This window comes from Symphalangus syndactylus, chromosome 1 (genome assembly GCF_028878055.3).
Source record: "Symphalangus syndactylus isolate Jambi chromosome 1, NHGRI_mSymSyn1-v2.1_pri, whole genome shotgun sequence".
Classification (NCBI taxonomy): Eukaryota; Metazoa; Chordata; class Mammalia; order Primates; family Hylobatidae; genus Symphalangus; species Symphalangus syndactylus.
The window spans coordinates 100908462-100933031 of record NC_072423.2 but is presented as its reverse complement, the minus strand read 5'-3'; the positions used below and the strand labels follow the sequence as shown (position 1 = coordinate 100933031).

The window sequence follows — 24570 nt, the reverse complement described above, 5'->3', positions numbered from 1 at the left end:
CCGGCAGGTGGCGCTGAGACCACGGGAAGCCGGCCTGGCTGTCGGTTAGCCCTCGAGCATTCTGGGAATTGCAGGCCTGGCCCCTCCTCTTCCTGTTCTTCTTGGTCAATTCCGGTCTTGTTTCTCCAACAAATGCCGCCGTTTCCGGGGCTGCTTCCGAGCCGGACCCAAGGGCCGGGGAGTGGAGAGGAGTAGAGGGGCGAGCGCATGCGCACAGTCTACACGTCCCGACAGTCGTCGGGAGCTGCGGCCCAGTGCCTTGTAGGAGTTGTAGTTCTGCAGGCGCGGAGGCCGTGGTGCTCGGCCGGCAAAGCACTCGGTTTCCCAAAGGGCTGAGCGCGCCGCACGAAGGTGCGGCGCCGACGAAAATGGAGACTGCCGAGCAGCGTTGAGCCGGTAGGTTTGTGGTGAGGGAGAACGGGCCGCGCGGGCCGGCCAAGCCTCCGGGAGGTCACTGAGCGCAGCTTTAATACCTGAGCTCGGAGGCCCCGCTGTGCTCGCCGACCCCCGTACCTCGCGGCCGGGCCCTTGGGACCCACAGCATCCTTGTGAGGCCCGGACGCGGGCCTGTCCAGCCCGACTTCGCACCGAGAGCCAACTTGGCACCGAGAGTTCGTTTGTTCTCTGGCGGGGAGGTCTTGCTGGCACATATAGTGGAGAAAGGCCGGGCTCTGCGTTCATGTGGAGAAAGAGACGGCTTCCTTCAGCCTCCGGCCGTGAAGGAGTCAACTCTGCCTTCCACTCATTGCCGGATTTCGCCGAGAACCCCGAGAAACGGACTACTGGAGTCCCTATCTTGCAGCCCGATCGCCGCTCCCCCTCGGAGTGCCTCGCTGACCAGGCTGCTTCTGGCCGCGGCGGCGTTCCGCTGCAGAGGACGGGAGTGCGAATCTGGGAAGCAGGGTTCTGGTTGCAACTCCAGCTTCGTCTGCAACATACTGTGTGACTTGGGCAAATTATTTCCCCCGCCCCGTTCCTGCCAGCTTTAAAGCGGTCATCAGTGGGGGGTGCTGGGTATCCCCTTTCACTGGGGTGGCTTCTTCACTGAGGAGAGTCACGCCTCAGAGGAATTGAAGGCCTGCCTGTGTTTGACCTGGTGGGGGGGCACTAAGAGCCCCTAATAGTATCCCTGACCCCATCCTTGTTGGGTGCACAAGACACAGGTCACCCTGGGCGGGCAAGGAGTGTTGGTAGCAAGAGAGGAGTCAGTGGATGGATGGCCGAGGACAGTGCAGAAAGGTGTGGCTGGGCCGTCTTTTTTGCCCGGAAATGCAAGCTCTGAGGCACCCAGGCACTCCGCCACTAAATGGGTGCAGGAGGCAGCACTTGTCTGCTCAGCTGGAAAGGCAGGGTATGTGCTGAGTGTTACAGGAGGAAGGCTACTGGAGGTCGCTCCAGGAGCTGCGGGGATTTACCTCTGCCTAGCAGGGCTGCTCAAGGTGATGGTCGACACCCCCCTTTCCTGAGAGCTTGACCCTCAGATGCCATGGCCTTGGCTGCAGTTTCTTTGGGAGCTCCCGGGGATCTTCCAGCAAATAGGAGCAAACCTTTTCCCCGTGGGTCAGGAAGGTGCACGCTCTTTGTGGAATACCGACTGCTCACACCGCACAGCAAGTGGCCTCCGGCCTGATCTCAGCCCTGGGTTCAAGCCCTGGGTGGCTGCTTACTACCAGAATCGCTTAGTAGCTCCAAGCCTGTCTGCAGAGGGTTGGCACGATTAAATGAGGTAACGAGTCAAAAGTCCCTACCCTGGGTCCTAGCCTGTCAGGGGCTCCAAAAACCCAGGCTCAGGTCGGTCCTGCCCGGCACCTGTTTCACACATGTGCGCTCCGGTCTGAGGTTGGTCCTTTCCCCCATCCCACCCACCTGCAGTTGAGCAGCTGAACTGAGGCAATGCCCGGGCACTCCGAGGCCTGAGACGACCACGCCTGTGTCGCTGAGGACCTTCATCAGGGCTCCGTCCACTTGGCCCACTTGGCTGTCCAGTCACACTCCAGTGTCAACCACTGGCACCCAGCAGCCAAGAGAGGTGAGAGGAGGGCTTGGAGGGGGAGGCGGACCCCACTCTGTGGGGGACAGTTCTGTCAGTTGACCCTCCACTTGTCCAGGGGCAGTGGATCTGCAGGGGGGAACTCATTCTCAATACTGTTCCTCCCGAGAAACAAACTTCCTGGGCTGTTTTGGTTTAGGTGTGGCGTGGCCCTGGGGACGCATGGCTGAGGCAGGGACAGGTGAGCCGTCCCCCAGCGTGGAGGGCGAGCACCGGACGGAGTATGACACGCTGCCTTCCGACACAGTCTCCCTCAGTGACTCGGATTCTGACCTCAGCTTGCCCGGTGGTGCTGAAGTGGAAGCACTGTCCCCGATGGGGCTGCCTGAGGAGGAGGATTCAGGTCCTGATGAGCCGCCCTCACCCCCGTCAGGCCTCCTCCCAGCCACAGTGCAGCCATTCCATCTGAGAGGCATGAGCTCCACCTTCTCCCAGCGCAGCCGTGACATCTTTGACTGCCTGGAGGGGGCGGCCAGACGGGCTCCATCCTCTGTGGCCCACACCAGCATGAGTGACAATGGAGGCTTCAAGCGGCCCCTGGCGCCCTCGGGCCGGTCTCCAGTGGAAGGCCTGGGCAGGGCCCATCGAAGCCCTGCCTCCCCAAGGGTGCCTCCGGTCCCCGACTACGTGGCACACCCCGAGCGCTGGACCAAGTACAGCCTGGAAGATGTGACTGAGGTCAGCGAGCAGAGCAATCAGGCTGCCGCCCTGGCCTTCCTGGGCTCCCAGAGCCTGGCTGCCCCCACTGACTGCGTGTCCTTCAACCAGGACCCCTCCAGCTGTGGGGAGGGGAGGGTCATCTTCACCAAACCAGTCCGAGGGGTCGAAGCCAGACACGGGAGGAAGAGAGTCCTGGGGAAGGTGGGAGAGCCGGGTAGGGGTGGCCTTGGGAATCCTGCCACAGACAGGGACGAGAGCTCTGTGGAGCTGGCCCATCTGGCCGGGCCCGGGAGCCCAGAGGCTGAGGAGTGGGGCAGCCCCCATGGGGGCCTGCAGGAGGTGGAGGCACTGCCAGGTCCTGTCCACAGTGGGTCTGTGCCAGGTCTCCCGCCGGTGGAGACTGTTGGCTTCCATGGCAGCAGGAAGCGGAGTCGAGACCACTTCCGGAACAAGGGCAGCAGCCCCAAGGACCCAGGTGCTGAGGTGTGAGAGGGAGATGGCCCAGCCTGACCACTGCCATCCCAGTGGGGCTGGTTAAGGGACAGCCTGGCCACTGCCTAGCTGGAATGGGAGGAAGCCTGCAGGCTGCCTGTAGGTGGCACCGGCGGCCCTGGCTGCAGCTCTTGGCAGCGTCCTCCCCAGCAGAGACCTTGCTGAAGCTCCTGGGGTGTGGGGTGTGGGCTGGAAGCACTGTCTCCCTGGTAGGGACAATAAAGGTTTTGGGTCTTTCTGAGACTTTGTGTATATCTGGACCCTGCTTACCCAAAGGGCTCAGTCGGCAGCAAGAGCTCCCCACACCTGACCCTCGGTGCCAGACCACTCGAGGGTGGCTGACACCTGCATCCCTCACCAAGCACATCACCCAGGTGACAGCAAGAGTTGGAAACCCCAGGCCTCCTCTAGGGCTTGTGGCTCAGTGGCAGGTGTCCAGCGAGTGCCCTCAATGGGCCTGAGTGGGTACAGAATCTGCCCTCCCCCAACCCAAAAGCCCACATGATGCCATCAGCCCCAGGCCTAGTGCAGACCACGGCTTGGGAAGCAAAAGGGAGATGACAAAATGGGTGTGGACAGAGGAGGCTGGGGTGAGTGGGCAGTTGGGGGGCCTGGGAAGGTGTTTGACTGAGCCTGGGGTCCAGTTTTATCTGGGCCAGGTGGGGTACAGCGTTTTCCAGGCTCCACTGAAGATAAAGCAGCCACTGGCGTCAGCAGGGGCTGTGTCCTGGGGCCATAAACACCAGTGTGTGCTGTACTAGCCACTGGGTGTCAGGGGGACAGCTGACAAATGCGGTGGATGCCCGGCCCTGTCTTCCAGGAGCCAGTCACCTGAGCCCCAAAGGACCTTTTGGGTCTTAAGTGACAGAAATTCTAACCACCAGCGTTTCAAAAAAAGATGAGTTTCTTGTCAGGCAACACAAGTCAGGGCAGGGGTGGGTGCGGACCCCAGAGCAGCTGACCAGTCTGGATGGGGGTGCTCCCCCGTCACGCCACAGGGCCAGCTTTTCCACAGTGCAGGCTGGTCAGTTTCCAGGTAGGGACACGGCAGGGCGTGTTTTCTGCCCGGGGAGTTGTGCCTGTCAGGGGAGACAGCCCCATGACACTGCTGTGCCTCCGGGGAGGCCAGGAGGGACAAGGAACGGTTCCTTTGGGTGAGGGTCTGTGGTGAGGCACCAGGAGGGCCATTGTCCGCTGGGGGGGCTGCTGCCCCCTGGGGGTTCTGCTGGAGGTCGGCAAAGGTCAGTGCACAAGGCCCAGGGTGGCCAGCTGAGGAGAGGGCCCCACAGGTGGCAGGCCAAGCAGCTCAGGTGTCCGAGGGAGGCTGGCCAGCCCCGGGTTGTTCCCGGCCATCTAAACCCCCTCTGTGGTCAGCAGCCACCAGCTGGCTTCCCTCGCCACAGTGCTGAGAGCCTGCTGGGAAGGAAGGCCCCCCCTGAGCGGTGGGAGCCAGCAAGGCAGGCCCGGGAACGGGGGAGGTAGCTGGCTCAGAGGCAAGGGCCAGGACGCCGTGGCTCTCAGAGTGAGTCCCCACAGGCCAGCCTGGGGAAGATGGGGAGCCCAGAGACAACCAGGCCTCCTCCGCCTGCACTCCTGGGCCCAGGATAGCAGCCCCCACGAGGCTGAGGGGCCCTTTTGCCTGGTGAGCAGGACAGCCCAATAGGGCCGATGCCAGGCAGAGCCTCAGAGTCTGAGTGAACCACATTCGGCCCTGGCCAAGGCAGGGGGCACCATCAGAGAGCACCCACACCGCCCTGAAGAACCATGTCCAGCCAAGGCCTCCTGAGACTCCCAGGCCAAGCAGGGAAGGCAGAGCACACAGCACAGCCTACGGCCCCCCAGCTGCTCTCACCAGCCGCTGCAGAGTGGGTGCCCATGCCCACCCTCATCCCATGCTCCCCAAACAGGCTTACTCCAGGGGCCACCACCCTGGGCCAGCATGTCAGCCACGGAGGACACGAGCACCGAGCAATAGTTGATCTGGAGGAGGGAAACACGTCCGGGAAGCTCTAGGGCTCTCTCAGGACAGCAGGGGACAGGCAGCCTCCCCATCTCCCCTCCTGCCAGGGCCCCCACTGCCCTGTGACTCCTCCCTCTGGGAGCTGCTACTCAAAGGCAGGGGTGAGGCTCCCGTGAGGCGTGTAGAGTGAAAGGCGAGGGGTCTTCAATGTGAGACCCCTCATTTAAGGCTGTGGCCTCTCAAGTGGCAGGGTGGGAGCAGGCACAGGCGGGGACGGCCCCTCTTCCCCAGGACCCTCCTCTGCCCACTGGGGTGCTCCTGTCCTGGCTCTGGTCTGCCTCATCTCTGTGAATGACCAGGCAGGGCTGTGGACACGTCCCAGTAGCCCCACGCAGCCACCCGCCTCCCCTCAGGGAGAGGAGCTCCGGGGCTCTCTTGCCTGTGACTCCAGACACTTGATGCGCTTTTCTTGCTCTCTCAGCCCCCCGAGGTACTTGGCAACGAAGTCCACTCTGCGGCAGGAGAAGGCGGGCAGGCTGTGGATGGCCACCCAGCGCTCTGCGTGTGGGGAGCCTCCCCATCCCCCCAGGCCTCCCTGTGTGCCCGAGTCTGGGGTGCCCTGTCCCTTTCCCTTCCCCCCTCATACCCAGATTTGGTGGCACCAGGACCCCTCAAAGTGCACCTGGTGCAGGTACAGAGCACTCTATGCCTTCCCGGTGGGGCCGGGGTGCCATCCCTGCCTGGGCACACCCCCCAGCAAAAACGGTGCAGGGCAGGCAGTCGGGAACAGGCCCCTGGAGCCAGGGCTGGAGGGAAGCCAGGGGTGGGCAGTCCCACTCCTGAGACCACAGCAGGGAGGGCGCCACAGTCATTGTGCACGCTCCCTTTTTGCCTGGCCGGCTGTCCCAGCAGGGTCCTGCACAGGTCAGGCTGGAAAGCCAGGCCCCTGGGCTCGGCCAGAGCCCTGCCACTACCCCTTCAGTATCAGTTCCCCAGCTCAGATCCTCTGTCACTGGCGCCAAGGGCACATCCCCGCTTAAAGACAGCCCGACACCCACCAGTGATCAGGACAGGCCCCCGCACCTGTGGGCGGTTTTCCGCAGCACCTCCCCCTCGCTGTCCCTCCTCTGCTTCTCCATCTTGCTCAGGAAGTTCTCCTTCTGGACTGTCTCCCAGGTGACGACTTTCTGGTCCAGGGTGTCTGGCAGGTCTCTCTCTGGGAAAGCCGGGCGGCAGCCAGCATTACTAGAGCATGTGGGCCTCAGTGGCAGAGCCCAGGCCTGGTCCCGGGGCGAGGTAGGCCAGGCGGAAGGAGTGAGTGGGGCCCAGCCAGGGGATGGAGGGCAAGAACAGCCCTGTGCAGGGACGGCCAAGCTGCAGGGGGACGGGCTCAGCTGTGTCAGCCTCACAGAGCCCAGCTGAGGACCCATGGGGCCGAGGAGGGGCCCAGGTCTCTCCAGACCCGCCTCCGGCGCACAGCCCCACCCTGGGACCCGCCACCTAGGCCTCACCCAGGTGTTCCCGCTTGTGCTCCGCCTCACCCAGGTGCTCCCGCTTGTGCTCCGCCTCACCCAGGTGCTCCCGCTTGTGCTCGGCCTCCTTCTTGAAGACCCTGCGGAGCGCCAGGCTCAGGTGGCTGAGCAGGATGAAGGGCGGGGCCAGGGCGGGGCGCTCGTGGTACTCCACAATCAGGTTGTAGCGCTGGAACTTCCAGAACATGTCTGCGTTGCCCTGCACCACCTGGAACGTGTAGCTGCAGGGGCACAGCCGAGCCGTCACCTACCGGCTCCCCACGCCCACTTGGGGGACACATCCCCCCTGCACCCTGATTGCTGCTGGGGAGCCCTTTTTGAAACCGAGGCCCAGCACTGCTTCTGCGTTGCCTCTGGGGTGTGTCACGAGGGGTCCACTCTCCTTGGGTCTTCCCTTGTCCACTCTGCTCTCCTGGACAAGCCCAGAGTTCTCACCACAGCACAGGTCCCCCAAAGACCCAGGCCCTGCTTCCTGGGACTGGGAGGGCGGCCCACAGAGTTCCCGGTCTTGGGCAGGCAAAGCCCCGCAGTCCAGGCTGTGCCGCCTCCTATCTGCCCTGAGGCACCAAGCCCCACCCTCCACGGTGCACCAGGTGGGCTGCAAAGGAGGCGGTGTTAGGGAATGACCCTCTGCTCCCTCCGCTCCAGGGCTCTCTCCTCCAGGGGTTGGGTGGAGTCACCTGAACATGGCGATGAGCAGGTTCATGAGCAGCACGTTGGTGACCAACAGGAAGGTAACCAGCAGGAGGATGACCAGCCAGTTGGCATAGAGGCTGGGGCAGGACGGCGAGTCCTCCAGCAGCAGTGGGTGGGTGGAGCAGTTCACACGGGCTTCTGGAAGGCAAAGGTGCTGTGGGGACCAGACTGGGGGCGGCCTCAGGCAAATGCCCCAAGATAGTTTAGTCCTGGTGTTGAACCCAGGGGACAGGGGTGCTGGTTGGGTGACCCACTGTCCCAGTTCACCCAGGACGGCCTGGGTTTTAGCAGCAAAACCCCCATCACAGCAAACCAGAACCAGACGGGTGGTGAGCCCCACCCTGGGCCCCCTCTGCCATGTCTGCTGAGCTTCCACCAGGGTCTGGAGTCAGCCAAGGCCACAGGCCCTGTAGGTAGAGCCAAGACCCCTGGAGGGATGGAAGGTGGGGGACAGAGGGGTCACGGCACACAGGTTTCTGCTGGTTGTTGCATGTGTTAAAACCTCCACCCCTCCTCCAAAAAAAGCCTCTGCTGTTGAAGGTTTGGGGAGAGCTGCTGAGGAAAGGGATATGGGGTCCTTACAGCAGGACTTCTCAGAGCCTTTACAGCACTAACACCTGTGATTATATTCCAATCTGGGGAGTAATTCTGCCACCTTTCCAAAATGTATTGAGCCAGCAGACTCAGGACAGGGCTTCCTGCAAGCCCTCAGGCACCGATCCCGCACTGGGTCACTCAAGTCAAGAACATTCTTCAGGCAGTGCAGTCTGGGAGCTTGCAGGCTGAGCTCCCTCAGCCCTGGGCAGGGACACCCTGGAAGGGCGGCAGATCTCACTCCAGTCCCTTAAAACCAGACCCTCACACCTGCTTCTCCCTTGCAGGGCTCAACCCTGGACCCCCACCCCACCCCAGCCTGCAGGGCAGGAGGAGGGAGGAGGGAGCCGCAGTGGGCGTCAGGGTGATCAGGGTCCCAGCCAGAGGCCAGAGTGTGCCCCGGCCGTCCAGGACCACATATCCGCTCCATATCCTAATGGGAGCTCCTCTCTGTCCTCCCTCCCCAGCCTGCACGCTGGCGTGTGTCTGTGTGAGCCTGTACATGTGTTCGGATGTGCCTGGCACACATGCTCATGTGTGTCTGCGTGTGAGCACACTGGCACACACACGGGCACATTCAAGTGTATCTCAGTGCCTGCCAGCTCCAGGTTGCCCTGTGGTGGGTTCTGGGGGGTCTCCCTGTTCCCAGGTTCCTGCCTCTGTGACTGGGTCCTGAGCTGGAGGGTCCGTTCTCCCTCCCAGGGTGAATTCCTGCCTTGTTTTTCCTGAGTGAGTTATTGTGATGCATTGGCCCATGTGTGAGTTATTGAGTGTTTGTGTGTGCACTGGCAGTCAGTGAACACCAGCCCTCCCCACGCTCCCACCCCAGGCCTGCCCCTCCTCTGTCCGCCCTGGCCACCTCCAGCCCATGAATCTGTTCCTGGGCAGACTGATGACCCCTCTCCTCCCTGCACTCTGGAGGAGCGGGCCAGGGCCAGCCTGGAGAGCCTGTTTGTGAAGCCGTAAATCTGTCTGATAAAAGCAGCTCTGAGGAATGAGACCCCCACACCCTCCCCGACTCTGTGATTTGGGAAGGCGTCACCAGGCCGGGCTGGAAATTAAATTGTCCCTAGGGCCTGGAGCCCCGGAGAACAAGCTCATCACCACAGCTCAACCTCAGCTCCGGCTTGGCACGAGTGCAGAGTGAGGCAGGGGGCTGTTCTGGACTCTGAGGAGACCTGCAGGCTGTACAGGAACTGTCTGAGCCTCAGTCTCCCTCTCAGCCCAGCCTGTGTTAGTGAATAACTCTCTGCCCAGCAGCATAAGGGGCTCACAGTGAGTGGCTGGGGTTCAACCTGAAGGGCCCAGACACTTGCTTGGCAGCTGAACGAAGCCCAAGGAATTGCAGCTCAGAGAGGAGAAATGACAAATCTGAGACTGTCAGTGGGCGGCCGGGGCTGGCCCTGGTGCAGGCGTTCCAGCACGGGGCTCTGAGATCCCTGCAGCACCACAGACCTCCCTGAAGCAGCACTTGGAGCAGGGATCCCTTGGAGTCTGTTTCCCTGCCTTCTCCCATCGAGAAGGAGGCTACGGCCAGGCCTGTCTCCTCATACAAATGGCTGGGACTGGCCCACCAGAGATGCAGCCACTCAAGAAAGAGGGGACACCCAACCCTGCCCTGGCTGGAGGCACCCGTCTAGAGCTCCTCCTGCCCCAAGGGGCCCTGCGGATGGGGCAGTGTTGGAGGCCATATGGTGAGGGTGAGGTGGGGTCGCAGGCAGGCAGGGTCTGGTTAAACTAATGGCCTGGAAAATGAATGCCTGTGATGAGCAAACACCAAAATGTCAGGAGGGGCTGCGGGGGCTAAGAAAACAGCCCAAGGAAATGAGCTGCGCTGGGAGAGGCGATTTCCATCACGGCGTTGCCCCCGCCTGTCCCCAGAGGCCTGTGTTTGCTCTGGTCTGGCCGTCATCCCATCAACAAATATTTATCTCGGGTCCTGAGTGCCACTCCACAGAGGTCGGGGTCAGGGCTGGGCAGCACGTTGTGCCATGACTGCCCCGTGCCGGGCAGCCCCAGCCACCTGACACCACCTGAGCAATGTTTCCCTGCACCTTTTCTGCCGGATCTCCAAGCCTGTGGCACCCTTCGAGGGCCCCAGAGGCTGGCTGCTGGTCCACCTTCCCAGAGGGGTGTGTCCCCTCCCAGGTCGGGGCTCCTCACTGAGTCCCAGCCATCCCAGGGGCCTGCACAGGTCCCTGCCCCACCCCAGAGCTCCCCACCAACCCATCACTACAGAGGCCCCCATGGCCATGCGGCTCTGACCCCCGCCCCCTCCCCACTGCACTGGCTTATGAAAAAATTTCCAGAGCCTCCACCAGCCCCAGCCGGCTACAGGGGTCGGCCTGGGGACACCAACAGGCATGGATAGGCCACACACACACGTTGCGGTGGGTCCCCAGGAGCAGCCAGGGTGCCTTTAGGAGCGGCCTCATGGCGGAGGGGCCTTGCCAGCAGGATGGCGTAGGGGCTCTGGTGGGTGCCCTAGGCCAAGCAGGGCCCTGTGGGAGGGCAGAGGCCAGGGGCTGTGAGGAGAGTCGGAGGGCCCAGACCCCGGACAATGGCTGGGAAAGCCTTTGGGCCCACTCTGTGCCCTTCGTGCCTGCCTATCCCTTCCCCCCGCGATAGACCACCCCCAGAGCAAGACTTGCTGCTTGGCCTCCCCAAGCAGGAGGCAGCCCTGGCTGCCTTGGGGTCTCCTTGTGTCTCCTTCCCAGCCCAAGGCCCCAGGTCGGGGCTCCGTGACTGGAGCTGCCTCTGCCTCGGGAACCAGACCTGGCCCTTTGGGGTGTGGGGGGCCTGGGGACCAGGCCTCAGCCACTTTTCCCATCTCTGCTCCAGGCTGGGGTCTCCATGGCCCCAACAGACCCGTCTGGAGAGCCTCGTGCCCAGGGCTTGTGCACACAGGCCTCCACTTTCTCCCCGCCCCTGCCCCTGCTGGCTGTGTGCAAACCATCAATCTCATCCAGTGGGATCTGCCCAAAGATCTGCAGGTAAGGCCGGTAGAGCACCCGGCGGAAGATCCACTCCAGGCGGCCGTCATGGGGATGCAGCAGCGCCTGGGTGGTGACGCCGTAGGCCACGAGCCACACGCTCAGAAAGAAGAGGAAGAAGAAGACATCCTTCATCTCCACGGAGCAGGGGCAGAGAGAGGGGTGTCAGTGGCCAGCCGGGTGGGGCCCGGGCAGGGGGCTCGCTGTCCCTCCAGGGCCAGGGCCCCTGGGGGCTCACCATGCGCTCTACCACGATGATCTTGGGGCCCAGCTGCTTGTGTATGGCAAAGATGTGGATCAGCCGCAGCGTGAACACCATGAAGTCCATGGCAAGGACTGTGCGGCCAGCCTCAAACGCCGAGGGCAGCATCCTGGAGGACGGGAGGCTGATGGGGCTGCAGGGCCCAGAGAGGGGCAGAGGCTTCCCCAGGGGCACACAGCATGCCGGCTGCGGGCAGGGCCAGGGCCAGGCCAGGACTCCTGAGGCCCTGAGTGGCTTCATCTTTTGTTTATTTATTTTTAAGAGACAGGGTCTTGCTCTGTCACTCAGGCCGGAGTGCAGTGGCGTGATCACGGATCGCTGCTGCCTCAACTTCCCTGGCTCAAGTGACCCGCCCACCTCAGCCTTCTGAGTAGCTGGGACCACAGGTGCCACCGCCACACCCAACCTGAGTGGCTTCATCTGGAAGCCTGCCCACAAGCCGCCCTGAGGCCACACGGCCTCTGGGCCCCACAGACCTGCAAGTGACACCCACGATGAACAGGAAGATAGCCACCATGTCACACTTGTTCCAGTTGTCCCCCACATACAGTGTGAACTTCTTCACCAGGTGTGTGTCCTCGTCTGTGAAGAAGCCCTGGGAGGGAGGCAGGCAGTCCACTGATAGCTGTCCAGCCCCCCTCGCTGGGGACAGCCCTATCTGGACAAGCTCAGATCTGTAAGGATCAGGGTTCAGTGTGCCATGGGGATCAGGGTTCCATCTATGACCAGGGCCCAGGCTACCAGTGGGATTAGGGGTCCACTGAAGCTATCTGGGGACAGAAGCTGAGGTCAGTCTCCACTTGGGGCCAGGGCCTCTTTGTGCCCAGGGTCTAGGGATCAGTTTATGCAGTGTCTGGACTCAGTCTGTGATACAGGTCAGGGTTCGGACTCTGACGAGGGAGACCATGGTCATGCTCAGTCTGAAGCAGGGATCAAGGCTCAGTCTGAAGGAGGGATCAAGGCTCAGTCTAGAGCAGGGTTCAGGGCTTGGTCTTTGACCAGGATCATGGCCACTGGTGACTGGGAAGATGGGAGGCCCCTATGCTATTCTTGTTCTACAGTTGGGGAGCCCTATCCCGAGAGGGCAGGACCCAGCTTAGGTTGCCCAACCTGAAGCTGCAGAGTGGAGGGGACCCAGGCTGTGTGGCCACTGACCTGCCGGATTTCCTCCAGCACCAGCGTAAAGACCCAGAAATAGAGGGTGACCTCGGGCCCTGAGGGGCCTTGAGGGGGCGGCTTGAAGTCCACCAGCAGGACATAGGTGAACAGGAAGAGGAAGGCAAAGTACATGACCACGTTCCCCAGGAACACAGTCACAGGAGCGCCCCAGAACTTCCGCCAGCGTGTGAGCAGGAAGACAGCACGTGGGCCTCGGTCACCCTGAGCCCTCGGCACCTCCACCAGCTCCTCCACCCTGTGCCACAGAGAAGGCCGCAGTGCTGAGGCTGGCTCCCAGCCGGGTGCCCCACCAGAGTCCAGACTCCCAGCCACCACCCACCAGTCCCCTCCGCCCTGCCCAGCCCTCTGCCTCGCACCGGCTGTGCAGGCCATACAGCGGGCTCTTCTCCGTGTCCAGGCTGTCCAGCTCCTGCAGGTCCTCCAGGCCTGTCCTCAGGGGAGCTTCCTCACTGCGAGCACAGGAGAGCTCAGGGCCTGCAGGAAGGGCTCCCAGAGGCACCTGCCTGGGTCCAGGCACTTGACAATCAAAGCGCCCACTGGGATGCCGGGGCTGTGGGGAGTGGGACCCACAGGGAGGCTGGACTTGGGGGCTACAGAGTCAGGCTGCCACCAGCACCGGCGAGGCCCAGGCCCTCCCTGTGGCTCCGGCACATGCACTGCTGCCTGACCCGGTCAGGCAAGCAGCCCACAGGCCTGACCCACCTGAAGGTGATGAGGTTGGTATAGACAAGGGCGGGGCAGAGGAAGGCTCCTAGCAGCCGCAGGATGGGGGTCCCCGCGGCCATGTCCCCCCACCAGATCCTGGTCAGGAAAGCCTGAGGTGAAGGCAAAACTGTTGGCTCCAACTCTGCACCTTTGCCGAGGCTGCGCCCTGCCCCAGGAATGCCCTTCCCCCAGGTGCCTGGCCCACGTGAGCTGAAGGGGCACCCAGCCCAGCCCTCCCTCCTGGAGCCCCCGTCCTGGTGGGGGACATGCTCCTCGCGGCATTCATTGCAGGGGTGTGGGGTCCGACCCTCCCTCCTGGAGCCCCCGTCCTGGTGGCGGACGCACCGCTCGGGGCGTTCATCACAGCGGTGTAGGGTCTGACCCTCCCTCCTGGAGCCCCCATCCTGGTGGGGATGTGCTCCTTGGGCCACTCATCCCAGGGGTGTGGGTTGAGCTGTTGTGCCCTTCACTAGGGAAAAGCTTGGGTTTGGGGGTTGGGGAGGACTAAGAGGAAGAAGTGCCACTTCCACTGAGCCCAGAGGCAGGAGGAGCGTGCCTGGTGGAGGAAGCCAGGTGGGTGCCTTCCGGGAATAGAAGCCCCAACCCGCCCCCTCCGTGCTGAGGACGGGAGTGACAGGGCAGCTGCAGGCTGGGAAGTCAACTCAAGCTGGGCCCAGCTCGCCCGCCCGCCCCACCCCCGGCAGCTCTCCTCGAGGACAGCTGGCACTCACCTGAACGCCGTCGTGGGCAAAGAAGGCCTTGGCGTCAGCCTCGGTGGCCAGGTGCAGGCAGGTGGTCTTGCTCCAGCAGCGGTTCCGGCGCACCAGCAGGGCGAAGGCGCGGTCCTCACTGTTGCTGTAGCACTCAGAGAAGAGGTCTGCCCCCGGAGGCCCCAGCCGCTAGGACGAGACGCCGATGCCCGGCCTGGCCCGGCCCCCGACGCCCCTCCTCCATCCCCTGCCCAGACCTGGGCTCTGAGGCTGCACCCTGCGTTCACCACGCAGGGCCCAGCCAGGCCTTCTGCCCCCGCCTGGCCTGCTTCGGGCCCTTCCTGAACCTCCGTCCTTCTCCGGCTCTTTCCCTCCCCCAGCAGGATGAGGGGAGCCTCCGCCACACTAAACGTCCCTCATCCCGCGGCAGGGCCCAGTGTATGCCCGGGGTGTGAGGCTGTATCTTCCTCACCACGTGCACAGTGGTCCCACACTCAGGGTCTGGGGCCGCCTCCACCCCAGGCAGAGCAGAGGCAGAGCCGTCCGTCCTCTCCTACAGAGGAGGCCCCTGAGGGCACCTGGAGCCCCACGGCGGTAACAGGCAGCCCTGGCGAGGCCCAGGACCCTTCGTCTGACCCCTCTATCACATCCTCCCCTGCCTCGCGGGCCTGGCCCCAGCCGGTCACTCACCAAGGGCCAGCTGCTCGTATTTCGCCTCGCGCATGGCTCGGGCCGCCTCGGCCTCCGTCTCCAGGTGCGACATCTCTTTGAGGATTTTGCAGGCGGCCAGAGCGGCTGCCACACCTTCCTGGCCCTAGAAGACCTGGTCTCAGGAGGCCGCCCCTCCCCTGCCCCTGCAGTGGGCCCGCGGCCTCGGCTCACCATGGCCCAGAAGTAGGTGGCCATCTCGTGGTGGTTCTGCAGCACGGCCCACAGGAACAGGTCCCGCCAGGGGTTCTCGCTCTTCTGGTCCAGGTCCAGCAGCCACTTCTGGCCTGTGGGCCGCTTGGCCGGGCCCTTCTCCTGGAGGACACGGGGGTTGGCCTCCTGCTGCGGCCCCAGCCTCACCCTCCATCCCCACGGAGCCCCGCTCACCGCCTTCCTGCGACCCCCGGGCCGGCCGTCCTGGTAGAAGCCTCGGCAGGCGTCCTGCAGGAAGTCCTTGAGTACGCGGGAGACCTCGTGCAGGGAGAAGGCCGGTGGCCCTGCGGGTGGCTCACGGGCCTGCTGAGTGCCCAGGCCGGCCAGCGTCAGCCGGGCCTCCTCCTGCTTCCGCTGCAGCAGGTCGAAGAGCAGGCTCTTGGGCGACACAGAGCGGTAGAGCTGCTGCAGCCGCCCATACGTCAGGAAGTCGGCCACGTCTGCGCCGTTGTCCACAAAGAGGCGCACAAACTCGGGCTTGTTGCTGACCAGGGCATCCACCATCACCTCCTCCAGGTCACAGGACTTGGCGGCCACGGGCACCCGAGGGAAGCGGGACAAGAGAGTGGGCAAGAGACAGGAGGAGGGAGGCCCAAGGAAGGAGAGAGCAGGGAGCATGGAGATCCATCCCCAGGGCCAGGTCATGCAGACCCTCTCACTCTCCTGCACCCCAGCCTGCCCCCTGAATTGGGGCAGGCACAGAGGGGCAAGTCGTGAGCAAATGCTGAGGGTGTCACAACCCCCTTGGGCTTTGGGGACAGCTGGCACTCAGCCAGCTCTGCCTGGGCCAGTGAGCGAGGCAGAAGCCCAGGCGGAACCATGGCCTGGTCTTGCCCCGGACCTTGGGACAGCTGAGCAGAACGGGCTCAGCCAAGCAGCCCGCAGGGTGCAGGAGCAGGCAGCGTGGGCAGCTCGGGCAGTGCCGGGATGGGGAGGCAGGTAGGCAGGGCTGGGAGGCACCTTCCACTCCACGTCCCCATTGAAGATCTCACTCTTGGCGATGTCCACGCGGTCCCAGGCCACGGCCAGCTTGAGCTCATCCAGATAGTCCTGAGGCTCCTGGCTGTGGCTCTTGCAGGCTGTGGGCAGAGCAGGCAGGCACTGGTGAGCGTGGAGCTGAGGGCCTGACAGAGCCGGGGCACAGTGTCCCCGAAGGTGGGCTGCCTAGAGATGCAGAAACAGGAACTTCACGCTGGGACTTGAGGGGGCACATGCGCCACCTCCGAGCACCAGCAGGAGGCACGAGACTTTGTGCAAACCGCAGGAGAAGGCGTGCTGCCCTGGTCTGCATCGGGACGGTCCATCTGCTCCCATGTGAGGCAACTTTCTTGGCCGCAATGGGGGTACCCCAGCTAACACCTGGGCCTTGAGGCCACTTCCTGGCACTGAAAGTCCAGGACACCCTTCCTGGATGTTGTCGGGGGAGCACGCTGGGCCACATTTCCTCCACTGGCAAGGGCATTTGGCCATGACTTGGTGAGGTCGCTAGGGTCACTCGAGGGAGGCCTGCAGCCCTGGGCTGGGTGCGCCTGCTGGAAACCGCTGTCCTCACCAGACTAGCGCGTGAGGCTTGCCAGCCTCAGCCTCCACAACCGTGGACCCCGTAAGACTGTGGTGCCTCTCTCAGGCCACTGGGACCAAACTGAGACTCATGAGAAGGGGAGGGGGAGTTCCTAAACAGGGGGGTTTTTTGACCTTCTTGTCCTGGTGAGGTTTCTAAACCCAGAGCCACCCGCAGTCCAGACACCCTTCCCAGAGCGGCCCCTCACTCAAGGTGTCCCCAGCCCCTGCTCAGCAGCGCCCCTCTCTGCTGGGGCTGTGTCTGCCTGCCAGCATCCAGCCCTTCAGCACACGTTCGTCTCCAACAAAAAGCACATCAAATGCTAATCAAAATTTTCCATCAGTGGATGAAAAGATGCATCAACCATGGTCTGTCCACAGGCTGGAACCTGACTCCGCCTTACAAAAGGAATGAAGCATGGAATGGCATACACTGCAACACGAATAAACCGTCGAACCCTCCCGCTGCATGCAGGGAGCCATGGACACGAAATGCCCATCCGCAAATCTATAGAGACAGGAAGCAGATCGATGGTTCCCAGGGGCTAGGGGAAAATGGGGAGTGAGTGCCAAGGGGTATGGGCTCTTTCTGGGGCGATGAAGTCTTCTGGAATTAGATAAAAGTGATGGTCGCCCCACCTCATGAATATACTAAAAAACCACGGAATTGGCCAGTGCAGTGGCTCACGCCTGTAACCTCAGCACTTTGGGAGGCCGAGGCGGGCGGATCACGAGGTCAGAAGTTTGAGACCAGCCTGGCCAACATAGTGAAACCCCATCTCTACCAAAAATACGAAAACAAAATTAGCTGGGCATGGTGGCGGGCACCTGTAATCCCAGCTACTTGGAAGGCTGAGGCAGGAGAATTGCTTCAACTCGGGAGGTGGAGGTTGCGGTGAGCCAAGATCGCAGCATTGCACTCCAGCCCAGGTGACAGTTCGAGACTCCGTCTCAAAAAACCAAAAACCAAAACAAACAAAAAACAACCTCCCCCGCCAAAAAAAAATACCACTGAATTGAGAGCTTTAAGTATAGTTTTAAGTTGTGGTAACAAACACATGTCATAAAACTTGCCAAATACAGAGAGCTTCATGAATCACATGTCATCTTTCCTGGGAAGGGGTAGGCGGGTGAGCGTCACAAACGTTGGCCAGGCTGTCAAGCCCCAAAGCGGCTCAGAGCATGAAGCCGCTCGATGGCGCCTGCTGTACCCACCCTGCCCGCCCTCACCTTTCACCAGCGCCTTTAGGATGACCGTGTCCAGCTCCTCGGAGCCCTCCTGCTCGAAGTCATACACGGTGAGCAGGTGCTCGTGTGAGGTGATGTTCTGCAGCTGGGCACCAGAACAGAGCCCCCATGGGGCCGCCTCAGCCACGACGGGGGCAGGGGCAGGCCATGGTCGACACCAGTGGAGGCACAGGCAGTGTCCCCAGGTGAGCCTTGCAACTTGCATGCCCACCGCCCACCGGGCCTGGCCCAGGACCACCCGCAGACCAAGGGGCTGCCTGGGTCTCTCTGCTTCCTCTGGGCCTGAAGCGAGAGTGGGTGGGGGGCCAGGCAGCCTGAGGTGGGAGGAATGGGCTGGAGGCTGCATTGCAGGAGCTCTCCCAGAGGACCAGCCCCACCCCCGGAGGAGGAGTCGGGAGGACAGGAGAGGGGGCAGCACATACCAGCTTGGTCCAGCGCACGATGTCCTCCCAAGAGAAATGCTCGCTGGGGAACTTCTCCTTAAACTGCTTCTCAGCCACCTTGGGCACCAGGAGGTGGGGCTGGTTCACTAGGGCAGCGAGCACATCGGCGATGCCCCCCGAGCCTGCCAGGATCAGCCACGGGGCAGCCTGCTCCACGGCCCTGGAGATCCTCTGAGATGGGAAGGGAGGGGAGAGCGGACCCCAGATCAGCTGGATGCAGGTGTCAGGGGTGCCCCCATCCCTTCCAGCCCTGACCCAGGGGTGCCCGGAACCCACCACACCCCTCCACAAGGCTTCAGCCAGCCAGGGGGCCTCAGCCAGGCCCCTACCTCCAAGGTGCTGGGGTCACCATTGACCAGCAAGCAGAGGACAGGGATCTCGATGCTGCCAGTGCCTGTGGACAGGGCACCCATGAGGCCTGAGGACCCTCTGCCTGGGGTGACCACCCAGATCTCAGGCTCTCAGGCCACCACATTTTCTGGCCAAAAGCTGGCTCTTCCAAATAAAGTGTGGGCTTCGTCTGGGCCACGTGGCACAGGCTGCTTATTACAGCCCCTGCCATATGGGGGCCGAGGGCTCCAATTCTAACCCGCACTGCCCAGCACGCGCACTTTGTGGCAACAGCTGGCATATGGCTGTTAAAATACAAAGTGACATGGAGGAAACGGAGCGTCCAGCCCCGCAGGTGCACTGCCGCACTGCACGTGCTCACACTGAGCATGGCAGAGGCAGCATCTCGACCACCGAGGGAGCTCTGCTGGGCGGGCTGCTCCTGACCGCTCAGCAAACCGAAGAGGTACAGGAGGGAGTCTTCAGGCTTCTCCCCCAAACAGAAGCTGGAAATGAGACTTCTATATGTGAAGCCCCCAGAGAGGCCTGGACCTGCCTGCGTCTTCTGTGAGGCAGTGAACTGCCTGGAGGCGCCTTAGAATCACCCACAGGGAACTGGGCTCCCAGGCGGGCCCCTGACTTTGAAAGGTGCCTCCTGATTGAATCTGGAGGATAAATCAGGCCTGGCCAAACGGTGCCCGGGTCAGCGGGGCTTCCGCAGAGCAGAGCCGGACCCTCTGACTATGTCCCCAGACTTTGACAGGACTTTGTGTTCTCAATTCTAAAGAGTGCTCAGTTGACCGGGCACAGTGGCTCACTCCTGTAATCCCAGCACTTTGGGAGGCCAAAGCAGGTGGATCACCTGAGGTCAAGAGTTCAAGACCAGCCTGGCCAACACGGTGCAACCCTGTCTCTACTGAAAAAAAAAAAAAAAAGCCAGGCGTGGTGGCACATGCCTATAATCCCAGCTACCCGGGAGGCTGAGGCAGAATTGCTGGAACCCGGGGAGGTGGAGGCTGTAGTGAGCTAAGATTGCACCCCTGCACTCCAGCCTGGGGGACAGAGTGAGATTCTGCCTCAAAAAAAAAAAAAGGGGGCTCAGTTGGCCTTGCCAAGAAATTACATTTTTGTTTCTAAATATTGTATATTGTTCATAGATGTTATAAATAATTTTATGCTTGCTAAATATTGTATATTGTTCATAGATATTATAAATAATTATATGCTTGTTTACAAATATTATTTACACACTAGCATTTTTTTAGTAAGTCCAGCTTTTGAACGTGCGACTGGCCAGGGGTGCCCATTTCTTGGGTAACGCTGCCCTCTGGCGGCAGCATACCTCATGCCTGGCGGCGGGAAGTAGCCCTCTTTGAACTCACAGATCTCCTTTTGCCTCTTGGAGCCCCAGAGCCTCTGACCATGGCAAGGCCCAGTGAAAACAGAACTGCACCTGCTCTGGTGAGAATGTCACTGTCCAGTCAGAGCCACTCTGTCCAGCTGTGCCTCCTCCACGGCTCTGCCCAGACAGCTCCTCCTCCCAGGCCCCCACGGCCCAGGTCTCGGTGCTCAGGCATGCCAGGTGCGTTCTGCCTGGGAAGCCCTCCCCCTTCTCCCTGGTGGTCACCCCCACCCTCCCACAGGCGGGTCCCTGGATCCCCACTGGGTCCCAAGGCAGTTGCCCACCAACAGCTTCCCTGGGTGGCTGGGGCGGGCCTCACCCCCGTAGCCCGTCCTCTGCTGCGAGATGTGCTTCTCCAGCCTCAGCCGCAGCTCCGTCAGCCCATCGCCCTTCCCCGGGGGGCCTGGCTCCACGAGGATGAAGTGGGAGAGGTTGCTGTCCAGTGAACACAGGGGACCCTGGCTGCCGCCGTCATCCTCAGGGTAGTGGACAGGAAAACCCTCCTGTGCCCATTCAGGGAGACGAGGCTGAGCCCTCGGGAGGCAGCTTGGGCTGGGTCCCGCTGCGGGATCCTCCCTGCCAGGCCGTGCACACCACGCTATGGGTCTCTGCACAACGCTTCTGCCTGAGCCTTGGTTTCCCCACCCTTCAGACAAAAGGAGGGACGAACAGCTGGGGTCCGGGGACCCTCCTTCGACAGTCAGGGGCAGGGGCGGTGGGGAGCGGATTCTTTTAGACAGAACCATGGAGACAGCCGGGGCTACCGGAAGCACCTCCTTCCCGACTCTAGGGCTGGCGTCCAAACATCCACCAGGGGCTGCCTGGGCCTCCCTCGGCAGTGCCTTAGACAGACCCCAGCATGGGGGACGGAAGCTGCTTGCTCAGGCTTGGAAAGGGCTTGGGGCCTGGGCCTGTGTGGTACAGGAGGAGGTGAGGGCCCGCGCCACAGTCTACACTGGCCGTTCCCTATGCGGTACTGCCACCTGCCGGCCGTGTGCTGGCTCTGCCCGCTCCCTGCTCTTCCTCCAGCCCGAGTCCTGTCCTCCCAGAGCTCTGCCCGCTGCCCAAACCCTTCTGAGCTCCTGCCTCCAGGCCCCCAGCGGTCATGGGAGTTGGACGTGCACCTGGGCCTCCTCCAGAATGCGGCGGTGCAGGACGCGGCCCAACGAGGCCATGCCGACAGCAACCACACGGACCTTGGTGGACGTGCTGGCCAGCGAGTGGTCGCGCACAGCCTGCCCGACATGCCTGGCCAGGCCCACGCGGAGGGCACTGGTCAGGATCCAGGCTCCTGTGGGGACGGAGGAGGGGCTCATTGTGCCGCACGTCCCAGGTCTTCTCTAGCTGGCCCCACGCCCTAACCCCTAGGCCCAATCAGCAGCCAGTTACCTGGGAGCCAGGGGTGGGTGCTGGGAATGCCTCAAGGCGGGGTGGGGAAACTGAGGCCCAGAGACGGCAAGGCACCCACCCAAGGCTGCTCAGCCGCGGAACTGGCTGGGCCCAGAACCTGTGAAGTGGCACCCCCACCCCGCCTGGAGCGCACAAAGTGGGGCCCAGTCCCCCCACCGGGCTCCCTCCGAGACAAATCCGACACAACTCTGTCCAGCTGCCTCTGCTGGGCCAGAATCCCAGGATGTTTTCCCAAATGACAAAGCCCTCGGCCCGTGTCTGGCTGGAAGGTCTCTTTGGGTTTGCCACAATCATTTCTTTAGTGAGGGATCCTGAAACCTCAAGTCCTTTTCTCCTGGGCGTTGTATAGGCCAAGCTGCCTCAAAAAAGAGCCCAGCCGTTGGACTCTGGACCCTACAGCTGGCGGCCCCACTGCATCCCCAGGGGGTCCCACCTTGTATACACCCGGTGCTTTGGTCCCAGGTGAGTGGGAGCAGGGACATCTCATGGCAGCCCGTGGGCCCTGCCAGTGGAGGGGGCAGCTCTAAGGAAGGGCCAGACCCAGCTGGGGGAGGTCCTGGTCCAGTACCTAGGCACTGCTGCACCTGTGGGTACTGCAGAGGACCGGCTGAGAGTTTTGGGAAATGTCCTCGCGATGGCCTGGAGAGTCAGGGTGTCGGGCTGCCGTGTGGGGTGGGAGCGCTGCCCGTGCCGGGTGGGGGCTCACCTGTGCTCTGAGCCGCCTTCACCAGCCCCTTGCGCAGCACATCCCGCAGCCAGGACTTCATGGCGAAAGGCTGCTCCTCTCCCACCAGGGACACCACCAGGTTGGGGGCCGGCAGGTGCCACTCAGCAAGCAGCAGGTCAAAGAGCACAGACGGGGCCACTCCGCTCGGCACCCGTACAAACTGCAAGGTGGGTCTGCAGCTCAGGGCTTTCGGGGCACGGGGCATGGGAGCTGCTGGGCATTGGGGGGGCTGAACACAAGGGGGCACTGGGGAGGTGCTGAGCATGGGGGGACACTGGGCACTGGGAGGTGCTGAGCATGGGGGGCTGGACATGGGGGACACTGGGCACTGGGAGGTGCTGGGCATCAAGGGGGCTGGACATGTGGGGACACTGGGCACTGGGAGGTGCTGGGCATCAAGGGGGCTGGACACAGGGGGTACCAGGGAGGTGCTGAGCATTGGGGGCAGGTAGCAGGAGGAGAGTGGCCCCCAACACCCCTTTTGGGACAGGGCCAGTCCTCCATTGACCTGCTGTGTGACCTGGACAGTCCTGACCCCTTTCTGGGCTGGCATCCCCCTCAGTGAGCCGAGGGCGCTGGACAGAGGTGGGGCCCTGGATGCACTTGACCTTGCACCTCCAAATCTCTTGGGGGGACTTCAGGGGTCCCGGTTATTGCAGGGAGGTAGGAGGCCGGCCAGAGCCACTCCTTCCAGCTCTGGAACTCTGCCTGTCTGGGGGCTCTGAAAATGGCCCCAGGGGAGCAGATCCCAGCGGTGAGGAGGACCCTGGCACTCAGCTTCCAGGGAAGGAAATGGGGGCTCATGGGTTCCAGGTCAAGGCGGACATCACCCGAGGCCTGGGGGCTGCTCCTACCTTGCCTCGCTTCTTCCCAGACCCTCCAAAGTCGACCTCGCCCCTGTGCAAGCCCAGCTCCCGCCTGGCTTCAGCATCCCCGGGGCTTCCGGGACGGGGGCCTTGGACATCCTGCATGGTGGTCTCTAGAGCTGCAGGGATACCCTGGCCCTTGAGGGCTGAGAAGGCCCATCCCCACCTCCCACCCCTCAAGGGGCTGGCTCTGCCTACCCCTGGGAAGCCCCTCTCCAGCCAACATGCACGAGGAGACCTGGGGACTGCCCCCAGGCATCTCTGCCCCAGGGACCTTCTCTCCAGCCGGGCCCTGCCCAGCGACCCCCTGCAGCTCCAACTCTCGCTGTAGCACCGCCTCAACCAAGCTCCTTCCTAGGTGAGGATAGGATGTGTGCGGCTCTGCCACCGGCGCCTGGTTCCGCTACTCACCCCACTCTGGGCACCTCAGGTCGGCCACACCTGCAGACACTTCTCCAGAGGCCTTTTGTGGGGATGACCTGGAAACTCTGAAAGACTCAGCAGAGGCCGTGCAGCCCCCTGGCCACACAGCCCACCTGCTCCCAGGACAGGGATGCAGAGACCCTGGGTGCACCTGGGCAGAGGTGAAAAGGTGAGACAGGTGCCCTCAGCTCAGGTGCAGGAGGCGGTGTGGACGAGGGACCCCCGTCCTTGCCCAGGAGGCCCAGGACACACAGAGAGGGGAGGCCTTGCCCTGGCACACACAGCATCAGTGGCAGAGCTCTTCCCATGGCGCTCCCGCATCAGCAAGCGGGGGTAGAAGAGGCCGCGTGCGCCTCAGCCCTATTCCCTCAATCCTCATGGGGCTCAAGTCTCTCAGATGCCCGGTGAGGTCAGACATCTCAGGCCCTCTCTATGTGGCCGGGATCCAAGGATCGGCACTGGCCCCTCAGCGCCCTGGCTCCGCCCCTGCCCACAGCCTCATCTGTCAGCCGCCCAGCCCCAGCCTGGCTGACCTTGGCCTGGCTTGGCCCCACCTCCCTCCGATTGCTCCTCTGAAAACTCAATATTGGAAGCTGGTGCCTGAGGACAAGCCCTGGCAGGCCGAGGGCACCTGCTCCTCTGTCTGCCCTCCTGGAACCACGTGCCGGGTCACAGGCCACTGGGCAGAGGTCTCCCTGGGCCCCCAGCCACCCTACCCTGTCTGACCTGGGGCTACCTGGCAGCTCCTGATCCCACAGAGGTGTCCCTTGGTTCTCCTGTGCCCACCCTGTACCCAGGCACTCTGGGCCATGTCCACCACAGAAAGCCCTTTGTGAGAAGACAATGAAAACCTTCATTTCCTAGAGAGGGACCCACCTGTGACCCCAGGAGGGGATACAGGAGTTGGGGGAACCTTCAGCCATGAGAGGGAGTGTCTCCCGGGACCCCTGGGGCTGGCTTCAGGCAGAAGCTAAGGCCAAGGCCCTTCCCATTAGGCCTCTGGAGCCAGCACAGTTACTGCATCCCCAAACAGATATGTCCAAGTCCCAAACCCCAGGACCTGGTAATGTGACCTTTGGAAACAGGCCCTTTGCAGATGTATTAAGATGTAAGTAAAGATAAGGCCATGCTGGACAGGGGAAACCCTGATTCCCAGGTTCTGATAAAGGGGACATTTGGACGTAGAGACAGACGCACAGGGAAAAACACCCTTTAAGACACAGGGGAGAGGTGAAGGGAGTGGTTGGGTGATGTGGCCACAAGACAAGGGACACCTGGAGCCCCAAAGCTGGAAGAGGCAGGAAGGATCCCCCTCGAGGGCTTGGCCTTGCCTTTGACTTAGGACTCGGCACTGGTGGCCTCCAGAGCCGTGAGAGAATCAGTTGCCATTGTTTTAAGATGCTCAGC

General features: G+C 62.5%; 2 protein-coding genes across 5 annotated transcripts; one reads left to right on the top strand and one right to left on the bottom strand.

The window, feature by feature from the left end:
* TSSC4 (tumor suppressing subtransferable candidate 4) lies at positions 1-3443 on the top strand. 4 transcript variants are annotated; one of them, XM_055271856.2, is made up of 4 exons: positions 63-396; positions 1873-2029; positions 2190-2231; positions 2424-3443. In XM_055271856.2, the coding sequence occupies exons 3-4, from the start codon at positions 2213-2215 to the stop codon at positions 3197-3199; spliced, it is 795 nt and encodes a 264-aa protein (XP_055127831.1). In that variant the 5' UTR covers positions 63-396; positions 1873-2029; positions 2190-2212; the 3' UTR covers positions 3200-3443. The 4 variants fall into 4 exon arrangements, with proteins under 4 accessions (XP_055127823.1, XP_055127831.1, XP_055127805.1 ...); XM_055271848.2 differs by having other exon boundaries at positions 1-396; positions 2190-3443; XM_055271840.2 differs by having other exon boundaries at positions 152-1726; positions 2190-3443.
* A 678-nt stretch (positions 3444-4121) lies between these two features.
* Positions 4122-22845, bottom strand: TRPM5 (transient receptor potential cation channel subfamily M member 5). Its single transcript, XM_055271817.2, has 24 exons — positions 22729-22845; positions 21854-22034; positions 20862-21028; positions 20057-20240; positions 18335-18399; positions 17985-18176; positions 17545-17647; positions 15715-15833; positions 14929-15279; positions 14716-14856; positions 14524-14647; positions 13855-14000; positions 13121-13233; positions 12775-12867; positions 12395-12653; positions 11716-11834; positions 11216-11348; positions 10938-11112; positions 7375-7528; positions 6734-6915; positions 6246-6378; positions 5602-5674; positions 5116-5182; positions 4122-4615 (listed from the first exon to the last, which is right to left on the bottom strand). Exons 1-24 carry the CDS (start codon positions 22843-22845, stop codon positions 4509-4511), a joined length of 3498 nt encoding a protein of 1165 aa, XP_055127792.1. The 3' UTR covers positions 4122-4508.
* Between the last annotated feature and the right edge of the window lie 1725 nt (positions 22846-24570).